The sequence below is a fragment of the Rhea americana genome, unplaced genomic scaffold (genome assembly GCF_003343005.1).
Source record: "Rhea americana isolate MKP2758 unplaced genomic scaffold, rheAme1 scaffold_162, whole genome shotgun sequence".
In the NCBI taxonomy this organism is placed as follows: Eukaryota; Metazoa; Chordata; class Aves; order Rheiformes; family Rheidae; genus Rhea; species Rhea americana.
Genome location: NW_028185728.1, coordinates 1,116,752 through 1,131,383, shown reverse-complemented (window position 1 = coordinate 1,131,383; position 14,632 = coordinate 1,116,752). Strand labels below are relative to the sequence as shown.

General features: G+C 37.0%; 1 protein-coding gene across 9 annotated transcripts in view; it reads right to left on the bottom strand.

Annotated features, from left to right (window-relative positions):
- DNM3 (dynamin 3) overlaps positions 1-14,632 on the bottom strand; it is a 187,100-nt gene that overhangs the window by 126,352 nt on the left and 46,116 nt on the right. For 7 of the 9 annotated variants that reach the window (XR_014895264.1, XM_085300254.1, XM_085300256.1 and 4 more), the window contains 4 exons: positions 13,982-14,068; positions 11,307-11,377; positions 7,544-7,592; positions 5,835-5,864 (listed from right to left, as the gene is read on the bottom strand). Coding sequence is in view for 8 of the 9 variants with exons in the window: in XM_085300254.1 (XP_085156380.1) it covers positions 5,835-5,864; positions 7,544-7,592; positions 11,307-11,377; positions 13,982-14,068 (237 nt within the window). In the remaining variant the exon portion in view is untranslated. The remainder of the gene's footprint in view (positions 1-5,834; positions 5,865-7,543; positions 7,593-11,306; positions 11,378-13,981; positions 14,069-14,632) is intronic. The other 2 variants (XM_085300252.1, XM_085300255.1) reach the window with 2 other exon arrangements.

The window sequence follows — 14,632 nt, the reverse complement described above, 5'->3', positions numbered from 1 at the left end:
TAATAAAAAAAGCTGTTGGGTTAGAGGGACCTTTGGCCTGACAGATAGAGGTGCTCCTACGCCATGCTCTGTTCAAACCATCTCAGACCAAACMCAAGCAACAAGCTCTAGTCAGTGCTAGGAGCATTGCTGATGCACACCAAAGGTGGCTGCACCTAGCCCTTTTCAGAAATGAATTTTTAAGGAAGTTAAAATAGCAATGAGTTAATAAATGGGTAGTAAAGGGGAAAAATTGTTCGTTCCTTGTATTTTGTAGGAACTGGTCTGAGAGAATCATTTCCATTTCAAGTAAGACAGTCACATTTTCCATTCACTACCAAACACACCAACAGTCTAGAGAAGAAAATCACTATAGATCTGAAAATAGTCTATGGGTTTTCAGCTCATAAACAGAGTGAATTAATAYGGTTCTAAAGGCTCAGTATGCTATGAGAGAAGGGGACGTAGCTCCTGCAGACAGACTCCAGGGTATGGGCTGAGCAGACTGGATAGAGCAGCAAGCACCACAAAGGTCTCAGAAGTTTGTTGGGTTTTTTTTAATTTTCATGATCATTAAAAAAAAACTGGGGTGGGAGGCTCAGAGAGAGGGCATGATCATTAAAAAAAACTGGGGTGGGAGGCTCAGAGAGAGGGCATTGCTTTACCTGGAATACTTGCATGAGTGCAAGTGGAGGGAAATACACTAGTATTAACTAGTACTAACCCATGAAGTACTTGTTTTAAAATTTTACTTTATGCTGTTTATGGAAGTGTATGGAATATAAAGCTTTTAATAGAAAGCAAACAACATGCATATATAGGCAAATAAAAGTACTAGCCTTCAAGCTACTTCCACAGGTTAAGTTGTAGAACCAAGTTATTATTTTTTTTCCCCCTGCACTTAACTACATGAATGCAGCCCTGTGGAAGAAATTTTAGAAAAAAGCCAGGAAGGTAAGATTTTCCTATCACTTTAACTTAGCTTCATAACAAGGTGAGCTGTGCTTTTATCGCTGGCTCTATGTGACTCAAGTATTTCAAACAGTTTCACAGCAAACATGCAAAGATTCCCATGTTACAAAGAACCTGAAATAAGAGGCTGAAAGGATGCTGCTGGACCATGTTGTGTACAATTTAAAATACTGCATGCTTCATAGGAAGCAACACATCACATACAGGAAGCAGAGGCAGCCAGATGAACACAATATTGAAAACTGGTTTGGACACAGAGAGGGAAAAGATTTAAAGACAGAGTTTGTAATGGGGATAAATTGCCAGGTTCTACAAACAAACCAAGGAGAAACACCTGACTAGCAGGTTCAAGATCCTTACAGGTGATAAATAATTCAAGTGGCAAGGGAAGTAGTTTACTATGGGTATTCCACTCAATGCTCTCCCTCATCATTAGCATAGGCTTTGCAGAATGTTAATACAGTTTTCCTCAGCTCCACAAAGAATGCACGTGCCACTGTGGTCTCGGTACAGACCAAGCTACCATTTCAAAGTCTCTAAAGGATACAAGCCATTTAAGAGGTAATTAAGTTTTTAACGCTTCCCTTTTAATGTGGGACTACCTCAACTGCACACTTCCTAAAGACCATCCTCTCTGATCTGATGGACATCACCCCACAGATGCATAGCCATCGCTGAGTGTGCACAGAAACAGGCTGATTTGATAATGTAAACATTGGTCACTCTGTCTTGCAGAAAAAGGAATTTGCCAGCTGTTTCCTCAAAAATCCTGTGTGCTAGGGATTAGATCCAGCTGTCATTCCCACACCACACTGAATCAAGAGCAGGACACCAAGCTACAGTAGTATCTTGAGCATGTGTTTTTCATGTGCAAATTTCTAGATCTGTTTATCTATACCCCTCTGGGAAAACAGGGAACCAAGTTCTCTAAAATATCCTAAATACTAAAAGAGATCACAGTTATCCAAAATATCTGGAAGCCATTCCCCATGCGATGTCATGGGAGAGAAAAAATATGTGTGTGTATCTAGGTGCACTATAATAGCCAAAGAGTAATCTTGGAGCCTGATGTTCTCGTCATCAAATTGTTCACGTTCCCCAGGCATATTTTGTTAAATACAGTGCAACAAACAGGTTGAAGCAAACRGTATCCACACTGGGGCAGGGTGGGGGAAAGGCAGGTCTCAGATCTAGGTGTAAATTTTAAATAAAATGAGCTTAAGCAACATAGTTTTACTTCCCAGAGGAGTTGGCTTACACTACAGATTCCAGCCAATTTCATCTTTAAAAACAGATAGCTCAAACTATAATTTTTAGCACTTTTTCAGGCAATAAGCAGCATGTATTTCTAAAAAGACTTTTAAATTCCATCACCATGATTGATTTTTTTTTTTTTTTTTTTTTTTTTTTTTTTTTTTTTTTTTTTTTTTTTTTTTTTACTATTATGTTAGCTATGTCTTACATTATTAAGCATGGAAAAGAAAGTAGCTTTTCTTTTTATTGTTTTCACTAGTTCATTTTCTGGTTGCTTTGGATTTAACAGATTCATTTCAGTATTTTCTATCATTTTTCTAAATATCACCCTGTATAAACCGGATATTAGTGACATGAGTTATGATCTTCAGGAAGGTGAAAAACATAAGCATTGCCAGAAGCTAATGAAGACAATATTCCAACCGGTAGTTGGACTCCATGTACAGGATGAACAAGAGATGACACAGTTCCTTCCTTCAGGGTCCTGATATCTAATTTGGGTGTCTGAAAAAATGAAACTTAGACGGTACAAATACACATGAACAAGCCAGAAGGAAGTCATTTTCTGATAGTTCAATTGCACAAAAAAATCATATCTGTTCTTTTGATTGTCTWCCATTTCATGGGTAAACAGGAAAGCAAGATTTGACAAAACAAGTACATATTATATATATATTGCCACGACTTACTCATTCCATTACATCAAATAAGATTTTTAAAAAAGAAACACATTAGAAATTTAATAAGTGTTCCACTTCTTGAAAAGGTAATATCTGAAAGATGATTTAAAGAAAGGTAAGTGAAATTTGCTGGGCAGACAGGGAAACATCACATGAGAAAATCACGAGATTGGTTACTTCAGCAACAATACAACCAGTTGCATTCTGTTGAATTAGTATAACTTTGTAGAGTTATGTTACCTAACCCCATTGAAATAATGCTGGACAGGCAACAACTGCCAGCACTACACTGCTTTATCTTCTAATAATTGTGATACAACGTGTGTTACCAAATGGTAAACCCACTGAGGGAATAAAAAAAAAAATCACAAAAACTAGTATGTGAAACATCCTTACAATCCACTGATTCTTTGGGTTCAAATATGAAGGTTCTCACTCACAAAACAGACGACAAAAAGAAACAGTGTTGTGGAAGGAATTCTAATAGTCTTTCATCATAATTTGCTAAATGCCAGAGCATAATCTCAGTAGATTAATCATCTTGTTTGTGCTCAGTATCCAAACAGAACTTCTTGAAATGACAGTACTTCCTCGAAGTCACTGCAAAGTGTATTCACAGCATAACTTAAAAAGAATGACAGTGGCTTAAGTCCTGAATATACCTCTACTTTAAAGAAAAATTAACATTAAATTAAAAAATAAAAAATTAACATTTTCACTTTGTCTTTAGTGAAACAAAGTACTCAGTAGTGAGAAACAGGTTTATTCCTCCAAAGAAACATCGAGGTTATTAAGTCAACCATGAAGAAATAACAACCTAAAAAAAATAAGTACAGCTAGAGGCCAGCAAGTACAGTACTACTTCTATAGCACTGATAAGGTGAAAATACAAGAGCACGTCTCATTCAAGGMCATTTCAAAATTTATTAGCATCACTCTGTTGTCAATCTGCAGCACCTCTAGAATCTTTCACAGAAACACTGCCATTTCTTACAAGACAGCCGTGTCATGTCTTTCATGACCACCTCCCTGACTCTAGGGCAAGTTTCCGTTTTCACCTACTTGCTATAAGAAAGTCTGTAAACACATATTTCTGGGTCATGCAAGGTAACAGGATTAAGTGTAGTATCTGAAGACAAGAAGCAAACTACACTAATGAAACTAGATTAAAACAGAAAAAAAAAATCAACAAAAAAAGCATTGCTGTGGGAAAAGTCAGCACCACAGTTCAGGCCCACTGATGAGGTCTGAAAGCTACTTGTGTCTAGAGGGAAAAGAATCCAATTGCTGCTGTAACATAAGAGATGTAAGTCAAGCCCCTCAAACCCAAACCTCAAAGTCTCTCAGACAGTGACTTTAAACTAATATTCAGATTAAGCCCCTTCTCCAATTACAGGGGCTACTTCAAATGCAGCAACACCAGATTTTGCCACAGAAGTAAAACAAAAAAGCAGAACTGTGTGAGAAAGATAATTCTTTGTAATCTGAGTAGTTTACATCCTCACACACTTTGGTATTCGTTGGGCACATGGTACAATGGCACCTTCAAACTTTTAGGGCTTAACAGGAAGGGGAGTTTTAAATGCAAAGTTTTAGTGACAAGAAACAAATCTCACCACATGAAAAACACAGTAAAGAGTGGGTTACAGCCTTCAGGATCCAGATCTTGCTAGAATGCTATGTAAAACCAAGCATTGCATTGGTTATTTCAAGCAAATTAGAAGACAGACTAACCTGTGGCTTAAAAAGAAACTTTGTGGAGTCAGGTCAAAACCTCAGGCGGTAGCAAAGAAAAAAGACAAACAAAAAAGGCCAAAGATTAAGCATGAGAGGATAAATTAGTAGTAGGGAAAAAAAGGAACAAAAATACATTAAGAGGAATTGGCATTACACTTCTTCCAAAAATATAATGCTGGGCACTCATTTTATTTCTGAGATACACAACAGTCACCCGCATCACCACAGTTCAAAGCAAGTTACAAAAAAGAAAAGCAATGACATTGCAAGCGAGCACCCCCACTACCACTCTGGAAAAACTTAACAATGTAGAGAAATTTAATTCAACTGCTGTCAGAATCGGTGCTGTCTGGTCATTTTTCCTTTACTGAACTTCTGTTTAGTTTTAGTTTGCTTGCCATAGTAACTAGTAATGATGTGACAATATGGCAACATCCTGGAAAAATGAATACATTTTCATCATAAATAATACCAAAGAATGTACAAGATAGAGATTTACCTCTTACAACATCTCTGATCCAGAAGTGACTTGTTATAAAATTAACTGCTGTTTAGGCAATTAATTCTAATTAGTAATATTAAATACATTCACAYATTTATTTACTCATGAGATGGAAGGGTTAGAAAGAAGTCTGTCCATGACATACTGGTGCTCCTGGTGCTATAAAAAGAATGTCTAAAAAGGCTTTAGATATTTTTAAGTTTATTAATAAAACCCTTTTTTTTCTATCAGAAGCAATTTCTTTGCGTAAACAAAATACCAATAACAGTACCTGTACCCACAGACAGTAAATTCATTTAGCAATAGCTTATGTTTCCTTTTCGTTACCAAATACTCATTTATCCACCTTTCAAAAAAGTTTCACTACAAATAAAGGCACTTACATCAGATAAATACTGCTTTCCAGTTATATAATAAAAAAATTAGTCATTTTAGTTTGAGAACCTCAGTAAATTATAAAATATTACTTTTCTTCAAAATTATCTAGCACATTTTAATTTCTACTAGTTCATACTCATAACAGCAGGTTAGTAGCAGTTAAGAGATGAACTGCAATTATACTTTGTTGAGAAAGTGTTACGGATGAGATAGTTTAACATGAAGTAGTTTAGTAGCAAGTATTAAACAAACTAATAAGTTAGAGACAAACTTTGCCCTCTGAGAAGCTAAATGAAAAAGCAACAATAAAGCTTACAGAACTTAGCTCGTACAATTTGCCTTGAAGGCGGTAGATTGGTTCCCTGAAATAGCAAATTACAAAAATGAAGTTTTATTTCAGAAACATTTTCTCATTCTTTTCAACTCCAAAAAAATTAACTTACAAATACTTGTTTATTCTCTTTAAAATAAAAGGTTTAGCAAAGTCCTTTATGCAACAAGTAATCAAGTTTCAAAATCTTTTTTAAAACTCCAATTTTTTTCTCCACTTTAGAGAGTTAACATACACTCACAGAATCATTCATTTGTGTATTTCTGAAGAATCAGATAATTGTCTGTTTTTCCTTTTACGGGACACTCCAAAGTGATGACGGTTGTTGTGTATGACACATGTTCCTGACACAGCTAGATAAAAAGGAAGTCTCTCCTCAAAGGGGAGTGACTATCTTTGAAGGCATTTCAGTGTTTAGACCTTTCAATTTTGTTTTTTTTTATTGTAGTCCAAATAGTGCATTATGTCAAAAATGCTACTCAACGCTATTCAAGCTCTGGGGGAACCATCACATTCCAGAAATTATGGATCATTTTGACTAACCTCTCAGAAATGACTAGCAACATCATGGAAGGAGAAAGAAGTTGGATTTCCTTCCCTCCAAAAGACTACTAAGTTTTCAGAAAAAGCTGGAAYCCTAATCTATTACAGCAAAACAGGGAAATTTTCAGAAATCAAGTTTATCACCCCATCCCACCCCCCAGTGTGAGGGGTCTATACTCAGTGGTCACATATGGAAATCTTGACCTTTTAGCTCTTTAGAATTGTTTGACCCAATTGTACATGAAAACATCAGGAGTGTATTCATTGGAGAAATTATTTAAACAAAAATTGAATGCCTTTTTTTTACTGGAATCACATATACCATTTAAAGAATTTACTAATGTCATAATATTTTCTTTCTGTTTAAGACTTTGCAAAACCCTCAAACTGAGCAAGAATAGATTTTATATCTGTAGCATCTTCATTATTTTAATTTCTTATAAAAAACAAAGGACTGATCCTGAGAGTACTGAGCACCCATGGTCTGCACAGAAACAAAGGAAGAAGCAAAGCTCAGGAGCACTTAGCATCTTGCAGAATCAATCCCATATCGTATGACAAAAAGAAACAATCAACTAGTTTTAATTACTGCATCTCAGAAAAAATATTATTAAACCTGAGACCACTGATCAGTTACATTTTGTTTACTTTGAGAGAGGAGTATGGTATGTAGTCAACATCTTCATGAAGTCAATGGAAGTTTTCAAAAGAGGTAAAGGCAAATCTGCGTTTGCTTGCTGGATTGCCCCTTCACTGTTAAATACACTGTGTGCACGTGAGAACTAGTAACGTATGTATGTAGTATGACAAAGCGCATACAAGCAACTACTCACCAGCATTTTGGATTCTGAAATTCACAAGCTAGCAATTAATGAAAAAATACATTTAGGTGTAACATGAGAGATTCAATATACTGAATAGCATGGGAGGGAAGACACACTAACCAGCAGTGCAAACAGTAGCAGAGTCATTAAAAATAAATTATGACAATAATGAAAGTCAGGTAGCTCTGAAAAAATTAGTAAAAAAGGGGAGATGATATATCGTCTGTATGTTTCAAGCAGATAACGTAAATTACACATTTACAACAAATAAATGCAGCCAAGAAAAACAAACAGCTTGTATTAACTAGCACATGCCATTATCCATTCTCTGTTAGGTGCCTACCTGATTTCCCACTGCACTTTTGTTAACCTGACTGCTTCTTTGTTGGGCACTAAGGAAAGTAGAGGAGAAAAGTTATTCTGAAGAAACTCAAAAACTAAACCAGTTCCTGAGCAATAGATTTTGGCAGTAAAAGTTTCTTACGATTCCAGCATTGAAAGCTAGCATAACAAAGAAACACAGCAAAATCATTACATATAAATGTATCTTTCAACTACTTTTTCTTACAGTGTATGAATATTTGCCTGCTTCACACAGGAAAGACACGCAGCAGATGTCCTGTGCTAATTTTGTTCTCTTTAACTTCATCCTACTTAACTTGGTAAAGTTACTAACAGCACAGAGAAGTTACAGTTCATATGAGTACTTTGGAAACATTAGCTTCTATAAATATTAAAAAGAGACAAAAGGCAAGGCATTTCTGTTGTTTAAAGGAGTTCATCAAAATCCTCTCCTGTTAGAGACTCCTTGATAGCTTTATCCTTACAGCCCATTTTGGACAATATTCTAACATTTATATACATTTTGTGGGTGTAAATACATAACTGATGGATGAAGCCACCACAAAAACTGGTTCAAAAAGCTGGAATCTTAAGAGAACAGAACATATTTCAAACGTATTCAGAATATTTTGCTCAGTTATTGAACTCTGGTAATTCCTATTCCGGAAACAAAACACACTCCTGTCTCAAAAAACATACAAGTTGCTATTAATTCCAAAGGCATTTGCATTATGTGGTTTGTGTTAGACCACACAATTAAAATATTACTGGAAAGAGGAAAAACGTGTTCAAATAGCAGGCAATAGCTACTAAACCACCAGACTGGCTTCTGGTGACAGCAAGTTTTGTTTGGACAGGATAATACCATTTCAGTAGGCATTGATTAAGTGATGGGGGGGAAGGGCTTAAAAATATATATATATATATATATATATATATATATATATATAATCTACTCAATCAGCTACATCAGCTACAAACATCGCTGTGAAAAAGTGAGACATGCTTGGATCACAGCCTACAGGCCCAATCCTGCAACTGTTTTGTGCACAGCTGCTGTTCTAAAGAATTACTGAAGCACCAAGTCTAGCCTCATCCCAGCTCTGATCCTGCATTTAAGATCTCAYCCGATCAAATCAGCAGTGCACTTGCTCTCAGTGTGACAATCCACAACCATGCTTACTACACATGCCTATTTGCTAAGCTTTGCTCTTAGTCACCTAGATACCCGTGACAAAATTACATTGCATGTCTCCAGTGCCTCATCTTGACTGCATAAATATGGTGTATAAATTATAGTTAAATAACTTGCACACATAAAACATTCGCCCTTCACCAACACCGACCTGTTGTTCCAGAAACGCATAGAAGATCACTTCAGAAAAACTAATTGCCGCTCTTGTGGGTCATTTTTATTCTATTACCTTAGGGAAGTTAATTAAATAGGCAGCTGACATTGTACTAAGAAAGTTACTTCTTTTTAAACAAAGCTCAGCAATTGGTCCTTTATTTACTGTTCTGAATACAAATTACTCTTCCTGCAGATTGAAGCATGTAGCTATGCTTGGCTTACACCAACTGGAAACAAACTCAGTCCTAATATTTTACCACTCATTCTACTAAACAAGACAAACATTAATACTCTAAGATTTCAGAAAAGTAAATATGTTTCTTCGTAATTATTGTAAGAGCAAAATTGTTCTAAATATTGGCATTCTTAAATCATTTCGAGGTGAATTCACATTGCACTGTACCTGTCTGGGGCTCTGCAATGCTGCAGAGTATTTTGATGTGTCTTGTGCTCTCATTCTTTCCTATGAACGTGGCTAGCAGAACTCATACCTCTAAAACATTGCAGTGACGTGAGACAACTGGTTAGGATGTTCAGAAAAAGAAATGAAACACTACAGCATATGGGGAGACTATAGTCCCGGATGTTYAGATATTGCAGAAGCCTGTAAGCTATTCAAAACTTATTTCATTATCTGGTTCTAACATATAGTTGCTGTAAAAACAATGTGATTATAGCTTAAAATGTGTATATTAATGAGCTAAACAGTAAAAAATTTTAAATTCTAAATTGTTCTTAGCTATCCAAGTTTCATCTTCCAGTTGAGCACACTTCAATAGAGATACTTGCCTTCCCATCAGTTTCCACAGAAATACTTTCTTAAACTTAGCATATTCAGTGAACTTAGGGAGGAATTGTCATTTGTTATCTCTTTATACTCCTCACACAGAGCCAGGGAATTTCCAGGTCTGAAGTGCAAAAAGAGGAAGAAGCTTTCCCATGAAACTGAACTTGGGCATTGCAGCTCCTTGGACAAAATGCAGGAGTGAGGACAACAGACTGAACTCCAGTCCTCAGCAGCAACATCTATGAAAGAGATTCTTCCAGGGATAATGAGATAGCTCCAGATAAACCTGACAGTCCAGAATCTAAACTATAAAGTAGGGGAATTTCCAGCTTGACATAACAAAGAAACAAACAAAAAAAACCCACCTCACAAACATGTTCCACAGTGAGCACAGGCAGGCATTGGAACGGGCCCCATAGAGAGTCTAGGGAATCTCCAGTTTTGGAAGTTTTCAAAATCTGGACAAAACTCTAAGCCATCTGGTAGGAATTCAACATTGACCCTCCTCTGAGCAGCACACTGGACTAAATGACCTCCCAAGYCCCTCTCAAACCTGAATTACAATTCTATATGCTGTCTATACATACACAAACACATACAATGTATATATGGAGTCTTWTTAGCAGACTTTTTCCTGTTGGAAAACGATGAAGAGGAATAAGTAGTATGCAGGTTGTTATCTTGACCTCTAGAAGGCCAGCTACTATTCCTACAACATCCTGTCATTTTTCAAGAGAAAAGTGACAAAGGGTTCTAGGATCTACAAACAATACCATAGAGATTTGTTCAAGCCAAACACAAACAGTGCCTGCCTTTGCCTATTTCTTTCCTAGATTACTGTATCCCCTGTTYTAAACCTTCACGGCATACTGCCGAAGACATGTACTTTCTTCCACAGTGATATCTAGAATAGGTCCTAGTATAACATGTAGTGTGGTGCCAAAGTTGGTTGCCAACATCACACACAAACGAAACCTGCTGACATAACAGTTTCTAGAGCCACAAATATGGCACGAACATAACTGAAAAAAATATTTGTTCTTCAAAGAGTGAAGACATCTCCAACAGTTTAACTAGCATCACAACGTTTATACAAAGTCCTTTAGGCACAACTTGCTGGAAACTAGGAGAATATTCTGGAGAATATTCTCACAGTCTTTTCAATTAAGTGAGAACTGTCAAATTGTGCCCTGGAGAGCATTCTGGTACTATTATCCTCTACAGCCAAACAGCAGGCACACTTAAATTCAGCAGCAGCCATTACTCTTGGCAACACTATTTCATACACTGTTTTACAGCTCCCAAAATATTCATTGGCAACAATGTGGAAAACCCACCAAAATTATACATTTCTGTGCTCCTAAAATGGATATAGTGAGGGCATCAGGCTTCCAAAGCTGTTTCCAGAGATTCATRTTATTCCAGATCAAGACATAAGTTTGAGCTCCAGTAAAACCAGGCTTGCGAACTGCGAAAAGAATGCCCTCTATAGCTACAAGTGCACAGAGTTCAGCACTGCATATACTGAGAAAGAACATCTCTACTGCCACACTTCAGGGTTTTGTTTTTTAGACTTAGTAAAAAGAAAACCACTAGTGTCTTTTAACAGATTCTTTATATACATACTTTGCAAAGCCAATGAAGTCTTCATGGTTGGTGTTGATGTAAGATACCTGGATATCAATCAACAGCAGTACCTATTATGGGAAAGGGGAGACCAGTAAGAGGGTCAGGGAGGTGGTGGAGAGAGATTGAGGAAAAAAGAAGGGAGAGATGAACAGAACTTTGAGTTTGCTGCATTATTAAATGTTTCTTTCATAATTATTCAAACTAAAAGCAACAATATTTCCTAAACATGACCACTGCGATTTCTGTGCTTGTTTCATAAGCTAGACTACAGAAGAGTGATTCCTGTCCTGTCCTTTACCTGACAGACCTCATTTTTACCAACGAGGCTGTTGCTCACTTCATTAAGGCTAACTATACATGGCCAGAAGAAGAGTTTAACAATATGTAGCACAGATTCTAGCTCTACATTTTGCAAGTTAAGCAAAACAGTATTTGTACCATTCCAGTCAGACTAGCAATGAACATAAGATCAGTGTATCGTTTTCTTTAGGTTCTGCACTAAGCAGTAGTAGGTAAGCTAGTCATTTCCCAGAAAATTATTAGTCCTGATACTAAAGAGCTATTTTGGTGCACAAATAAGAGTTGAGAAATGGGCTAGTCAATGAAACAATAAAATAAATTGTTTATAAAAATATTTTAACTTATCATTTGTTGATCCTTCAATATTCCAGAGAAAGAATTTAAATTAAACTTCACAATCTAACCAGAGAACTTGATAAGATATTGGAGAAAGCTCACTCTATTCCACATTTGGACAGCTTCTTGAACATGCCCAAGACTGAAGGAAACCACAGCTGCACTTTCCCCACTGTATTTTCAGACTTCCGCTTCTCAGCAGGGAGCAAGAAAGCTAACCAATCAATTTCTTAAGAAATCTGGCTGAATACATAAGAAAGAGGAAGCATTCTAGCATCTTCTCCTACTCTTATTTAAAGCTTCATAACAAAACTAATAGTATAAAATTGCATAATTATCCAATCCAATTCACCTGCTAAGCCTACGCCTCAGGGACAGCAAATTATCAATAAATGCTATTGCCAGACCATGGTGGGCAAGAACATTTGGATGGATACGCCTCAGCAATGACCACTTCACAGAAATAGAAGGCTCTATGCTCCCCCCCCCCCAAAAAAAAAGAGTTATCTAACAAAATAATCCCACCAATTTCCTTCCAATCACTTACACCCCTTACTGGGCCCTATCAAGGCATCGCACTGCTGTGCTTTTGAGTAAGAGCTAACCACTAGACAATAAGTTTGCCTGGTTTCTTTTCTTCAGCTTTTGATCTCCTCAAAGCATACACAATTACTTCTATGCAGCTCCACAAACATGGCATCATTCCCAAATTCTTCAACATTTACAAACGATACCAAGAGCCTCATCCAAAGCAAAATATAGTGAAGATTTAACATCTAGTTCTTACCTCTCAGAATTTCCTCAATAGCATTTTAATTTATTAACAATAACTGCTAACAGCATAAATAATTATGTGAATATGTGACAATAACCTATTTGACCAATTCTTGGCATTTACAAAAAGCTGGTATTTTGTACTTTGTTCTGGGAACTTGCCAGGTATGTGCGCACAATGAAGAATGGAATAATAAGAAAAAAAAGACTCAATTATTCTAAGCAACTTTTATCTTCTTCCAAATTTTGAAATAACTGGGTGTGCTAACTAGAGCTCCCTGCAGGCACAAGACCAGCAAATACAACTGTTTAAAATTACTGTTAAAACTACATTCACAGTACAAACCAACAGAAAAGAAGCAGGACATGCTGCACAGTTCCCCAGCTTGCACAGGAACATGACTAGGGAGCCAGGAGTACAGAACTACGCAGTAGTTCTGCCTAGCCCTGCTTCCCCCAAATATTTCTGCCATCCAACTCTGCACTCTCCAGACCATAATTCCTGCTTCTACTTCCAGTAGATTTTCTCACATGTAATCTAAGCTTTGAAGATTCCTGGATTTGAGTGCTTGGCTGGTTGATGAATGTTCTTAGAGAGGTTGCTCTGATGATAACTTTTTTTTAACTTCAAGAGTTCAACTTTCAACATGTATGCTCAAGGAATACGACTGATCAAATTTTTGAAAGCCTGAGTTTAAAATACCACAGCTCAAAATCATCAGCTTGATAGCAGTCCATTCCTTTTAGAGAAGCTACAGGAGAGAGTCTTTTTCTGGTCAGTTTTAGAATCCAAAGTAGAAATTGTCTTATCGATCTTCAGATTTGAAGAGACTGATTTTCAAAGCACAGAATAGCCCTTGGCCACTAACATGGTCAGCTCCAGTGGTTCTGCATTACACACCTCAGCAAGCCTGCTGATATGGCCTGAGAGAGACAGGCCAAGTTTCTCAACCTGCATGCTGACACTACTGTTTGATAACCCAGAATGTCAACAGCGATGTTTGCCTGAGCTTCTACATCCGCTACATGGCTTGTCACTCTCTCAAGTGTCTCAGTACAATTGCTTGTGGGCCCAACTGTAAATAGAACATGGGACTGGTTTGTTTAAAAGTCTGCTGGGAGTTGGTGTGTGTGATGGAGAGGAATTCTTCACAATCTTACTACACTTTGTATGCAAGAACTTTCCTAACATAGCACAAAAATTCTCCAGAACTCTTCTCCACACATTTCCCCAAACTGTTGAATCCCTKACTTATTCTCACCTGATCCTTGGTCTTCTCTTCTCTTTCACGAATGTAGCCAGCAACAATTCTTTCTGTTTCTTCACACAGCCTTGGATACGTTGCCAGCTGAAAAGCAAAAAAGAATAGGGAGTTACATCCACAGGGTGACTTCAGTAGAATACAGACAGGGGAGTCTCCAGCTTTCTTTTTTGGAGGAAAGCAARTGTTATAAGTGCAGGTACTAAAAAACTGACTGCACTACAAACCAAGCCTTACTTCCTAGTAATGGCGATTTTTGAGAAAGCCCTGGAGAGATCTAAACCCCTGGATTGTTTCTGTGCTTTCACTCCATAGAACTTTCAAGAGGAAGACAATGATTCTGGAGGTGTGASCCTTTTCAGACACAAGTTTTTGGAATAAAGCAACTGTGACACTGAAATCCTAATACTTTCAGCTCTTTTCTTTTGTCTGGATATGAAGTAAATGTCTCCAAAAACGTAAAAAGGAAAGACAGAAGTTGATCCATAAAAATACATAAAGAATAGCCGACTAAGACAGCTTTCTTTCTGTGTTGGGATTTGCTATAAAGAGAAGTCTGAATAAAAACAGTCTTTACATACAGTATTTAGTAACACCTTAATTCACCCACACCTCTAAGAAATATCCAGACTGTTGCTTTATCAGATCAGT